Source organism: Dromaius novaehollandiae, chromosome 26 (genome assembly GCF_036370855.1).
Source record: "Dromaius novaehollandiae isolate bDroNov1 chromosome 26, bDroNov1.hap1, whole genome shotgun sequence".
NCBI classification, from domain to species: Eukaryota; Metazoa; Chordata; class Aves; order Casuariiformes; family Dromaiidae; genus Dromaius; species Dromaius novaehollandiae.
In genome coordinates, this window is record NC_088123.1 from 6420040 (window position 1) to 6432999 (window position 12960).

Consider the following 12960-nt stretch of genomic DNA (forward strand, 5'->3'; position numbering starts at 1 on the left):
AAGGCACAGTTTAGTCTCGGTAGTGAGGAAATGCCATCCACCACTTTATAACTAAGATCACCCTGTCAGCAAAACGGCTTCCCTACTCTAAGAAACATCAGACAAATCTTGCAGGAGCCACGTTTCCTCGAGATCCAGCTCGGGAGCGACTGCTTACAGGGGGAACAGCTTTCGAGAAATGCCTTGCTAGCAAACTACCCAAGAGGGGAAGCAAAAGCTTTCCAAATCAAACTGAACAAACAACTTGGTAGCTCAGCATTAACTCATTCATTGCACTGACAGCTGCTGTATTGCAATGACCCCTGCCTTTGCCTGTAAGATGCATCACTTCAAAGACAGCAGAAGCCAATCTGTACAAAGTCAGCTCAACTGCACTGAGATTTAACTAACCTGACCCTGCGACCCACACTTTGCATAACCAGATGCAACAGAACTGTCCAAGCACTACTTTGGAACAAGAGCGCAATTATCCTTTGAAAAGATACAGCACCAAGAATTTTACTCCCAAAATAAACAGCGTGCTTGCTTTGTGGCAGGTTAAAGAAGTTTGCTGCACACGTCACAGCATTTACTCGAGAAGGTTTTGTTTAATGAAGCCTCATTAGTTCCATCATCTTTCAGTCTCCTGCCAAGCGCCTATGCCAAGGACAGTAGCTAGATGGCACCAGCGGCCAGCTCATGCCTCAGCACTTTCATTTGGGTGTTTAAGCGCCAAACCAGCTCCCTTCCTCCTTAGCAGGATTTCATCAGAGGAAAAGGAGGGTCAATAATTCCCCAGGAGGCACAGGGCCCCGGCTAAGCCCCTGTCATACAGGCAAGTGCATGAATCTATGCAGGAATGCGTGCAGATGCATCGTCATCTGTGCCTGAAAGAGCATTTTTCTCCATATTCTCTATGCAGGGCACAAAGATTTGAGATCCAAGGTGTAAGACGCATACACCAGAGGATACTTTCACTGCTCTTCAAGAGAGCAGCCGCAGTAGGCGTTCTGCCGTGCGGCACTAAACCGCAGCAGAGGCTCGGACCGTGAGCTCGCGGAGGACTTTGGTCACACACGCCAAGGCAGACACCCTTCGGACAGAAGGCACTCCTGGAAATTATTGCTTGAGATACAAGGAAGGCTTCCTCCTCCTTACAGCTTAAGGACTAAGGGAGGATCTTGCCCTTGCCCACAACTTACACCGAAGCACACATTCAAAGCTGGGGGGATAAGGGGGAGGATGGGACGAGAAGGAATCCAACACAATATCCTATTTCTGTGCATCTCACAATACAGTTCAGCTAATGTTTACTGCACAGACAACTTGGTTTTGAGGAAAGGACTGTTAACCCCAGTGTCACGGGCAAACAAGATACAGGCAGTGACTCTTTTTCACAGGGTGACTCCTGCCTGCTAGATGCAATCTTCTCTACTGGGAAAGCTGTTCTGCTGCGTATTGTAACTGTATTACTAAACAGTTGCTATTATTTCCTTACATAAGCAGCTATCATTTTTTCAAGGAATCAAGTAAGTACTATTTTATACAGCACAAGTATGATAATATTCCAGTTTGGTGGCAATTCAGCTTTAGGTTTTTGTATTTAAGTTCCTCAGCCAGCAAGAAGGTGCCCTCTCTCCCCCTTCCCCTCTGGCTCACTGAGATGTATTTCACATCCTCTATCCAGCCATCTTGATTACATTCCCCACTTGGCATCAGAGGAGGAAAATTACAACCCACTTCAAGTAAAAGCAGCAGCTGCTGGGGTTTAACTCTTAAATGCCTCTGCCAGCCCTCTGGAAGGCTGGCTGTCCCCAGCAGATCGTTACACAGAGTTGCCATCGGCTGTTTACTCCCGCAGGAACCACTTCGCACCTTACTTCCCACAAAGGTACAAACTCCGATAGCGGGGGGAGACGTAAGGGGTTCCCAGGTCCTCCAGAAAAGATCCAGAGATGCTGGCTCTAGGCAAGACCTAAGCAAAAAGGACCAGGCCAAGCCGAAGCACAGAGAAAGCAGCAAACCTTTCCAAGTTGATACTCATAAAACCAAGGCCCTACAAACCAGAAGGCAGCATGGGCTATTTGGTAGAACAGACATCTTTTGAAGTTAAATACCATAACTACTGATGGGTTTTTTTAAACACAGAAAGGAAGCTCAGGGAAATCAAAGCCTAATACATCAAATAGTTGGATTTTTGACAAAGAAGCCCAGAAATCTGCCTAATTTCTTTCAGCAGACAACTTTTATAGATGCAGAAGCACAGCTGGAACAGCACTAATACTGTAGTGATCAGTGACACAGGGAAAGAAAAGGAAGCACCACAAGGGACTCTGGGTCCTCCCCTCCCCTTTATTACATGTAGGCAGAAAACAGTGTTTTTCTCCTGTTTGCTTACAAAGGAAAGGAACACAGAGCTTCAAGTCATTTCACACAATTCCGTGTGCAGCTTGGGCAAACTGCTAGCTGGCTACAGCACCCCTTCTCCGCTGGGAGTCTGCCCTCCGAACAGAAGGGGCAGAGAAGCCACAGCAGCACCCTCGTGACACCAGTAAAAGCTGCCCCTCTCCTCCGGGGCCAAGGTTGGGTCATCACTCAGAAACAGAGCGTGGGAACTCCAGCCCTAGCTTGCTACGAACCCAAGCTGCCATCCGCATGGCTTGAGCAGCGGAGCTCGGTACGGGAGGCAGCACGGAAACGAATGCCGATGGGAATACATTCCGAGTCTGGGAGAGGTGCAGGGACAGCAGGACTGCTTACAGATGAACACATAGCTAGTCACCCCCTGCTATCCACAGGCTCAGGGTGCAGAAAGCCCAGCTGATCGCACATTCCTCTCCTGAGGGAATTACTTTATTCATGGTAGGTACCAGGGTTTGTGCTCTTCCACCTGCAAATAAAAAAGTGACCTGCAAAAGATGACAATTTCAACTTCTGATTGGTAAAGGCAGCACCTAAAAAACCTCTTCAGTTCCTGTGCTAGTTTTTTTTCCATTAGAAGCACTTACAGGATTTTGTTTTGGGTTGTTTTTGGTAACCCACAATCTTGCAACATCAAGTTTGAAGGCAAGGTTAAGGCTGCTATATGAAACCATCCACCAACCAAAAGGCATTGCCTTTTTCCCCACCCCAAAACACAGCATGAGAGCTCAAAGCAGATCATCCTGCAGCTCCCCAGAAGTTCTGCAAACAGGGAAGATACAAAAATAGCAAACAGCTCAAATCTCAAGTAAGAGCAAGCAGAAAATTGTTTTACATTGACTGCCAGCCTTTGTCACCAGAGGCTGCATAAGGAACTCCTTCATTTAAACATCTTTTGCAGGTCTCCCTTTTAAGGCCTTAGTGTCATTACAGAAAGAGGAATTAGTTTTGTCTTGTGCTTGCAATTGCTGCCCTCTAGTGCAGCAACAAAATCTCCTACAATTTAACAGTTACAGTGTCTAGCTGTCCACGACCGTGCAAAATACAGACAGGAAGGGATTGAACTATCAACAGGTGTTTAAGCTTGTTGCAGATAACTTATGTCAAGGACAGTACTTATGTGCCAAGTGTTTTAAACAACCACACAAACAGCCAAATGTTGAGCAACTGCAATACCGCTGCAACTCAGATTCTCAACATCAGCCACAGCAAAAAAAGAAAGAGAAAAAAGGAAAAAAAAAAAAAAGAAAAGAAAAATCAAGCACTTTTATGGACATAGAAGAGTTTATCTTCACTGGGCAGAATTGTGAGAATTGTATTCCCAGAAGGAAGATTGGATGTTGCAGGTGACTTGGGATAACAAGTCAAATCGAAACCAGTGCAGATGTTGGCACAGAGATGACAAATACCAGCTGGGGCCAGTTCCAGAGAGTGGATTGTCATGGCAGAAGATCCTGCTGCTAAGTAAAGTGATATCCACAAAGAAGAGGGGAGCACTACCCCTCTCTCCCAAAGTTTAGTCATTAGTTAAGGAACCTTAAGACAACTTCTCAAGCTGCAGCAACAGGGTAACTTGGGTCTTTAGAGATTCAGTCCCAGAGCTGTTTTGGGTTCAGAGGAAGCAGAGGGAGTCTTTTGTGCCAAATCTATAAAGAAAATTGCAACAGAAAGACATCAGTTTTCATCAGCAAGACAGACTAGATCAATCACATCTGTGACTAACAAACACAATTTCAGAGCTCCTCAATATTTCAACATTTGATTGCATTCTCTTGAAAACCCATGCTTCATGTTTGATATGGAATGCTAACCTTTCTTCTGCTCTGAAACTTGAGAATATCAGCTGCCCAAAGAAGAAAACTATGTGGACAGAGTCCTGAATAGTCATTAACAGATTTCTCAAAAGGAAAATTAAACTCTCTATTTACCCCTGTCCAAGACAGGACTGCTCAAGTCAGCATGCAGTTTAAGCCCATAAACTCTGGTCATTCACTATTACTAAATAAAACCTAGTTTAGCACTAGTTTAAGCAGAGATCACGCTTATGAGACATTCCAGAAGCGTTCCAGAAGGAGACAGAAGATGCCGTACACTTAATACCAAGAGGAATGAAAACACTGGCCTGTTTTATCACTGTACCATAAGATAACACAAACTCTACCTGGCTTTGCACACATTTTTTTAAACAAAAAACATCTAATCAAAGCACTGGCTCTTTGGCAGAGCCTTCAGCTTTCCCTGCACACCATGGTAAGAAATACAGGTAAAATTTCTAACACGGAGGACAGCCCTCTCAAGACTGAAGCTGGTAGTGAAGAGGCAAAGCCACTGAGTACCTGGCAGGGATACCAGGAGAGCTTGCTTCCAACTGTGCAACTAGAAATGGGAAAGATTTTGGCTCAGACTTCACCTCTGCTAGACATCTTCCATTTTGTAAGGCTGTCATGGGATCCTAACAATAGCTAGCTAACGCAGCCTGCTGACATCCATACCTCCATCGGAAAGGGAGAGCTTTTCCAGTTCAGCTTCAAGCTCAGCATCAGAAACGGCAGGATTCAGCGGCTTCTGGGGAACAGGAGGCAGATCTACAGGCTCCTTAGTTGAGTCCTGGAGGAGACTATCCAGCTCCTTCTCAAGTTCCTCAGTGTCCGTCTCTGCCAATTAAAGAAAACATTCAGTTCCAAGCAGTAATAAGTAGCATCTTCACAGCATACAATAAAGGCAGCAGGCAAAGAACTAGATGCAAACAGTTAAACTGTTCAACAGATAACAACCAGTGTCTGAGTATCTCCTTCTAGCTGCAAGGAGAATCCTCTGCAACTCCTGAGGAGGAGGGGATCCAATCCTGCTTTCACTCTGGACAGGTTCCTTGTTCCCCGGACAGGCACTTATCACATAAATTAAAGTCCAAGTTTAACAGAGGTATTACTATCCATCATTCCCACTACTCATAATAAGAAGCAACTCCCCATGCTTCCTCCACAGGCAAAAACCCGGTCCTGATCTCAGGGAGAACTATCCCCGGAGAAGCCTTCGTGCTGAGGCATCTAAGGGAAGGAAAACCTTTCAGCAAAGGCAAACAAGCTGCAGCAAAACACAGGCCAGAGGAAAAAGAACATCACGAGCAGCAGCCACTCTAAAAATAGGTTTTAAAAATCAACATTATACAATTCTGAACTGAAATCCACCAGCAGTCAGAGAGCTGCAAGGATCTGGAGATGCACAAATACCAATTCCCCTACAACCCACTGTTAGAGAAGAGAGCTCCTTGTCAATTCTCATTCCTTCTAAAGGCACCAGTAGCTGCATCCTTGGTGTTTCAGCAGCTGCCTGTACTCCTAGGAAGGAGAGCTAGTCATAAGCAGAGAAGGAGGGGAAGGGTGAACAGCAGTAGCATGTTGGACCAGCAATGGTCAGGGGGAGAAAAGAGAAGACGGGCAAAGCATGAAAACCCAAAACGTACCTAGACCGTTGATCCCCACTCCAGCCAGCGTCTGAGCTACTTCATCTTGAGTGTCACAGAGCTGAGGAGAAATGCACAAAGCTTGATATATAATATAAGCTGATCCCGTGTCTTGGTGTAGCCAGTTATGGCAAGGGTAGAGATAAAAAAATAAAATGAAAGAACAAATTAAAAGTTGACTTAATGGCAACAGGTACTGGTCCAAAAGAGATCCAACATGACTGGCGTTTAGTGAAAGAAACAACATGGAAGATGACTTAGTAAGTGCTATAAGATTATAGGTTAGGCCATTTTAAGACCCTGTTCTTATGCATTTAGTTGCATTCCAGTTTCCAAAAGCATGACTTATATTTCTTTTTAATACATTGTGCTGAACACTTGCTAACAAGAGTTGTGTGCTTGCACAAATATGGCTAACCAGAAGAACACATGAAGTACATCAGTTTAGTGTACTAGCCAGCAATAAATGAAAACATGTAAAACCAAATACAGCCAGTTATTTGAAGATTTCTACTCTCTTGTTTAAAGAGATCAAGATTAAGCCAGTTTGCTCTGATGACATATGGAATAGAAACAGAACAGTGCCAGAAGCCTCAGTATTAATATCTGGGCAAGTTTTCTATGTACATCCGCCCACTATTTGCTCATTTATTTAGATGTGCTCTTATTTCAGTACCTCTTGTATCTGATCCACCAGGTTCTCAGCCTTCTCCACAGTTACATCCTTCATAGACAGTTTCAGAGCTCCCACACCAGCTTGATAGGCATTAAATACCTTAACAAAGGGAAAGATGCGTAACACTGAATGAGTAACAGCAAACAACAGGCAGCACAAGCTTCTCTCGAGACCCATTATCCAAGCAGAGTCTTCAGAGCAGTATTAGCGCAGAAGGAAAAAATGGAGCCCCAAGCAGGTTTCCTCATAGCAACACCCCAAGATCAGACTTGCTGTCTCCTAGAGCAGAGAAAGAAGTCTCACCAGCTTGCTTGCACCCCTCAGACACGAGCTCCGACAAGCAAGTAAAGCAGCACAAATGAAGGGAGCAGAGCTAACGTGAGCAGCACAAAACAAAACGAACACGCTACCATCTGGTCAGTCTGGGAGGCATATATACGATCCAAGATCCCTTGCACTGCATCCAGCTTGGAATGAAGCTCTTCAATGCGCCTTTCTGTCCTTCGTTTGGACTTCAAACATCTCAGCGCCTGGAGACATTAGATACACAGGCTTGGATCACAAACCAGCAGCAGCCAAAGGAAGTACATTTTTTAAGAACTGCAGTCCCTGTACAGCAAGGCACATACAACAGCCGGATTTAAGAGCTAGATACTTCTATTTCTTTTCATCGTACCACTTTGGACAAATACATTCCTATCGCTGCCTGAAGGAGCTCTTTGGCCTCAGAAACACACTTGTACACATCTAAGATTAAGCATACAATACCAAATGCTAGGCACTATCTGTAGTGATAAAACAGTTCCAAGATGCTCAACTTATAGTTCCTTCCAAGCAGAACGGTACTTACCAGTTGCTTTTTCCCAGCTCTACAAGCACTCCGGGCATCCTCTTTGCACCTGTACAGAGGCGACAAGGAAAAGGAGCTTATTCCTTTGCAACTGGTAGTTATTTACAAATCAGCTACCATCCTCACTACCTTGCTCTCATCTACAGGTGGCTGAGTACCAATATATTTCACATACAGCCACCCTTAAGGTGTTGTTTTATTTCCACAGGTAGTCCTTGAATGCATTCCAAATCTTTCTGCAACTTCAGCATCCACTCACTGCACATTGCTTTCACGTGGATACAGAACAAGGACGGGAAAACCTGTCCTACCCCATTTACTGTAACTAGCACATTTACCAAACAAGAAAGAATGACTGGCACTTAAAGAGGACAGCTTCATTCTTAACTACACCACAGGAATACAAAGCTCTACATCATAGGGAAATTCTTCCCGCCACCCTTCCCCAAATTACTTCTCTGCTTCCTGGGAAAGGGACTCCACCTTCTGTGACAGCAGCTGTTCACTTTGCATCAACTGATATACTCCAATATCCACATCGTTCATTGGGGAGACTTTGGCATGAAGACCTCGGGCAAACTTCACTATCTAAAGAAAGAGAACCACATTCTTGAGTCGCTTGTCTCCAGAATTTGTGCTTACACTAGAAATATTTCCACTCTAACAGACAGAAAAGATGCTTTGCATACCCACAGTTTTGTTTAAGGCCAGTTGTCATATAATCAAATATTAAGAGAGACAGGATGAAGTCACCTCAATATGAAACCAGAAGACTTTAACAGAATATCCTGAAGAGGTAAAGCTGTCCTAGTGCTTTCACAGATACTACTGATTTAGACATCAACTGTATGGTTATGCTATGCTTTGAACAGTATATGGCAGTGTCACACTTCCAAGAACTTCAGTTCTGTGCAGTGCAGAACGGTATGGACAAATGTGCCACCTCTGAGATCACAGAGCCTGCATTCTCAGTAGTTACTGTCAAACAGAAAAGGTTTTCACAGAAAGTGGAGCACTGATTCTGACTTGTGGAACAATTACAGCTTGGATAGCTCAAAGAATCTAATTTTCCATGAGTTTTCAAGTGGTTACCAGGTTCTCTGCAAGACCAGTATCCTAAAATGCTGTGCAGCGTTCCTGGGAATAGTCAGCCTGCAAGTATAAAGCTAGGATACCTGCCAGTTTGCTAGCTGTCAAATTACATGGATAATGTTACAAATGTCTGAAGGGGGAAACAGGAACCCGTCACGCAAGGAGCATCTAATCTTGCCTATAACAAGGTTACAATGTTGGAGTACACAGAATTGACTTTTCCAAAGAACACCAAGATTTAGCCAATAGTGAATACTTTTTCAGATATATAAAATGCAAGACAGGGATTATACCACCCAAAAGCAGTCACCTTTACCCTGTACCTTCTCTCCATTCTGTTCCAGGATTGTGACCCTCTTTTCCTTCTGCAGCTGGAGCAGCAACAAGTAGAACGTCCTTTCATCTGGACAAACGTTGGCACAGAGGGAACGCAGCTCTGAGAGGGCAACAACAGGGTGAGAAGAGAGCGCGGAGTTCTGATATAAGCGATACACTTCCTCTGCCTTTTCCTGAAAGGAAGCAACAAAACTATCCGTTAGTTCATACGGGACTATTCCTTTTCCCACAAGGATTGCCAAGGCCACACCTGCTTCCTCCCACACACCTAAATGTGAAAAGTTAGAGGCATCACATTTGGGGTGAGACAAGGAGTTTCAAAATGAGCTGTATGTGAAATTCAGATGGTGGGTAAGCATTCATAATGCTCTAAAAATATCATCATTAATAGAATGCAAAATATTAGAGTTTTCTTCTGGAACTAGAATTACGTTATTCACGTTCCCTGTGTAAATGCCATGGAAAACATAAGCACTACACAGTTAGCAAGTTGGCCACTGCTACATTTCTTGCAGTTTTCCCCTCAGTTTAAGCCCAGTATAAGCTTGTCTTTAATAAACACTCCAGTTGTACTCAGAGTCATTTTGCATCATTTATATTTGGGCAGAGAAAAGAAGAACGGTTTTCCCATTTCAAGTGAGAAGCATGTAACTGCAGGTATAGTCCACTTAAGACTAAAGAAACAACTCTTTCTGCTGCCATCCACCCCCAAATTCCACATCAAAGCTTGTGGTTTTCCAGGCACCTTTATAAACGGTTTCTCTGCTCTCCCATACACACACCTCCTGAAAGGACCACAGAATGCCTACTGCAGAGAAAAGACAGTGCGCTGTCAGAGTAACTATAATAAGAGGAACACATCTAAAGTGTTCTTTCATGTCTGCCAGTCCCAGTCATTTAGAGGCTGCTTGCACGCAACAGCAGCAAGTCTTGGTGCTGTTTTTAAACAGAGTGACTTCAGGGTTTCTTTTTCTCCTTTTTCAAAAAAAAAGGAAGAAAAAGCTTAGCAACACTGAGGAAGTGACCCAAGGTCTTGACTGCGTCAGCACAGCGCCATCCAAGTCAGACTGAGCAACAATGAGTTGTATGAATTCACAGTGCAACCCCCGGGTCTACCACTAACAATGTGCTGCAGAAAAGGGTCTTTGACAAGAGGTAACAGCAGTTCTAATCACGTCTGCAAAGGCAAGCTGAAAGCGCACGCTCCAAAGCGAAAGCAGCCTTTAATGAAGCACACAAAAGTTCAGCAGAGACATGATACATTGGACTGACAGCCAGTGACATCTCAGTCACTCGTTTCTCCCCACAACAGATGGCATTCAATCTGCAACTTTCTCTTGTGTACTATACTTCCACCAGCTCAGACCGGGGATTTACAGTGGTCTCACAGCACACCATTAGGCTTCCTAGAGAGCAAGGCAAGCTTGTCATCCATTTCTTCAAAGTCAGGGAAAAAGTCGTTATGTTAATTTCAAGGAACATTTGTAGATACGATCTATTTTTAACCATGAGTTATTACTCCACCCATCTCTCTAAATGCTTTTAAATACTTAAGTAGTAGAGATAAAGGTAGTCTTCTATTCAATCCTGACCTTTCCCTGCTAGCACATTAAATCACTCATTACTATTTTTTAAGATGTATAACCTAAGAAAGCTCTAGACAACGCTCACCTGAAGTAGCTCCACAAAAATCAGAACTTCTTCCTCCTCGGGTACTTTACTGTCACCCAGCACACTCGATAGAGTCCACTTCAGGGGTTTCAGAATAAAGACTCCCACACCCCAAGAGATCCAGCTGCTGTCTACACTGGCCATGAAGTCTGACTCTCTCTGCATTTTGCCACGTCTATAGAAAAGAAATACACACGTTACAGAACTGAATACAGCCAATCCTGAATCCTTACAGAGAAAGGAAAAAATAGCAGCAAGTAAGAATGCTGAAGTGGACAATGATTAACTGAAATTTTGTCCTGCACCTTGTACATCGATAATCCTGCTAACAGCTTATATCTGAAGTATGACTAGTTACTATATGTACTAAAATGCACAGACCAGGTTTCCTCTCCTCCCAGGCTCACTCTCAACACAGGGATATTTTGTTTACAGTTTTTCCAGATTCACGAGTTTCTCCTACATGTTTTCTCTCCCATGAAATTGACTGGGGAAGTCACTTTTTCACAGCACAAAGCATCTTCATACTCTCCCGTGTTCCCAGTATTTATCACGTACATGCACGACCACCCCCTCCGCACACGGCACCAAGCCTCCCTTCACACCTCCCGGTTCCCCTCCATTTATCCAGCATCCTGCAGTGCGTCTCCCTGCCATGCAAGCAGCAGACGCCTTCCAGGCTCCTTGCAGTCCGGCACAGCACAGAGCTCTCCCTGTCTGCACACACGGCCCAGGGCCCCCCACGCCACCTTTCACACAGGCCCCCGTGCACCGCGAGGGCTGCCTGCACCCCCCGTTGCACAGCATCCCCCCATGTCCACGCACCACCTCCCTGCATGCATCCACCTCCCCACACAGAGCAGCCCCTCACATCCCCCCTTCTATGCACAGGCCTCCTGCAGCAGCCCCCAGCACCTCCACCTCCCAAATACCTCCCCCACACACAGGGCCCCACCTTTACATGCTCCCCTTGCACAGAGCTCCCCACCCGTGCATGGGGCTCCCCCGTTCACCCCTTGCAAGCACAAGGCACCTTCCCAAAAGGACCTTCTCATGCAAGTCCTTACACGGAGCCCCTCTCCCTGCGCCCAGCTGCATCCCCTCCCTCACAGAGGCCCCCCAGGCTCCCCTCCGGCCCCTCACTGCCCCCAGAACCCCTTCCCCTCGAGGGGGTCCCAGCTGCAGGCCCAAGGATCTCCCCCCTTAGACCATTTTGCTCCTCTCCCAGGCTTATTTCCCCTCTCCCACTCCAGCCCCCTCCCCAAGCCTGCTGTCCCCCTCCAGTTCCCCAAGGCCCGCTGCCTCCCCCCAGGCCCGTTGCCCCCCCCCCAGGCCCCCCCAGGCCCCTTACCTCCACCCAAGCCTATTGCCATCCCCCAGACCCATTACAGCCCTCATGACCCCCCCCAATCTCCATGGCCTGCTGGCCCCCTCCAACCCCCCCAGACCCCTTGCCTCCCCCCAGGCCCTCTCCAGGCCTGTTACCCCCCAGCTCAGGCCTTCCCCAGGCCCCTTACCGCCCCCCAGGCCCCCCGAGGCCCGTTGCCCCCCCCCCAAGACCTCCCCAGGCCCGTCCTCACCCCCAGCCGGCCCCCCCGAGGCCCGCTGCCCCCCCCCGAGGCCCTCCCAGGCCCGTTTTCACCCCCAGTCGCCCCCCCGAGGCCCCCCAGGCCCGTTGCCCCCCCCAGGTCCCCCCCAGGCCCGCTGCCCCCCGGCCGCACCTGAGGAGCTCTCGGAGGACGGTGCCGAGGCCCAGCGGGACGCTGCCGCGCCGCTCGAAGCCCTGCTGCAGCTCCCGCAGGCAGGTGCGCACGGCGCCGCGGCGGCGGCCGCGGGCCAGCACCAGCCCGACCCAGAAGGCCATCTTGCTGTCCCACTCGGTGCTGTTCACCTCGCGGCTCTGCTTGAAGGCCGAGAAGAGGAAAGCCATGCGCTCGTCGTCCGTCTCCCACTCGGGCGGCAGGTCCCCCGCCGGGGCCGGCCCAGGCGGCGCCCGCCCCGGGCTGCACATCTACGCGAGCCCCCGGCTGCGCCGCGGCCTCCGCCCGGCCGGGAACCGCCTGCCTGCCGGGGCGCCGCGCCGCGCATGCGCCCGGCCCCCCCCGCCCTTTGTGTGGGCCAGCCCCGCGCCGCCGCGGCCTTCCCCCCCTCCCGCCGCCCGCCGTGGTACGGCCCCGCGCATGCGCATGCGCGCCGGGAGACGCGCGGCCGTGACCCCCTCCATCTTCCCGAAATGCCTCGCGGCGGCCGCTTCGGTTGTGGGCGTCGCGGAGCCGGTGGCGTGGTCGTGACGTCGCGGCGACGTAATCGCGGGAGTGACGTCATTCTGCGGGGAAAGGCCGGGGACGGGCGCAGCCATCCGCCGAGCACGGCCCTGGGAGCTGGGGATTTCTGTGGAAGTCACGGGAGGGCCCCGAGCTTCCGGCGACGAGCGATGGCTTCCTGCGCCCTGAGCCGGGCCCAGGTCCCTGC

At 48.2% G+C, this 12960-nt stretch overlaps 1 protein-coding gene across 2 annotated transcripts; it reads right to left on the reverse strand.

The window, feature by feature from the left end:
- Window positions 1-2311: 2311 nt before the first annotated feature.
- Window positions 2312-12605, reverse strand: CHMP7 (charged multivesicular body protein 7). Of its 2 annotated transcripts, XM_064497776.1 has the most exons (11): window positions 12210-12605; window positions 10489-10663; window positions 8805-8990; window positions 7844-7977; window positions 7390-7438; window positions 6950-7069; window positions 6540-6638; window positions 5864-5924; window positions 4893-5054; window positions 3937-4046; window positions 2312-2869 (listed from the first exon to the last, which is right to left on the reverse strand). In XM_064497776.1, exons 1-10 carry the CDS (start codon window positions 12497-12499, stop codon window positions 3982-3984), a joined length of 1341 nt encoding a protein of 446 aa, XP_064353846.1. In that variant the 5' UTR covers window positions 12500-12605; the 3' UTR covers window positions 2312-2869; window positions 3937-3981. The 2 variants fall into 2 exon arrangements, with proteins under 2 accessions (XP_064353846.1, XP_064353845.1); XM_064497775.1 differs by having other exon boundaries at window positions 2312-4046.
- Window positions 12606-12960: the final 355 nt, after the last annotated feature.

Coding starts and splice junctions, on each gene's coding strand:
- CHMP7 (XM_064497776.1), bottom strand. CDS start 12,499: ATGTGCAGCCCGGGGCGGGCGCCGCCTGGGCCGGCCCCGGCGGGGGAC. Junction 10,664..12,209: donor GTCCTCCGAGAGCTCCTCAG/GTGCGGCCGGGG, acceptor TCTTTTCTATAG/ACGTGGCAAAATGCAGAGAG. Junction 7,070..7,389: donor GAGCTGGGAAAAAGCAACTG/GTAAGTACCGTT, acceptor TAATGTCTCCAG/GCGCTGAGATGTTTGAAGTC.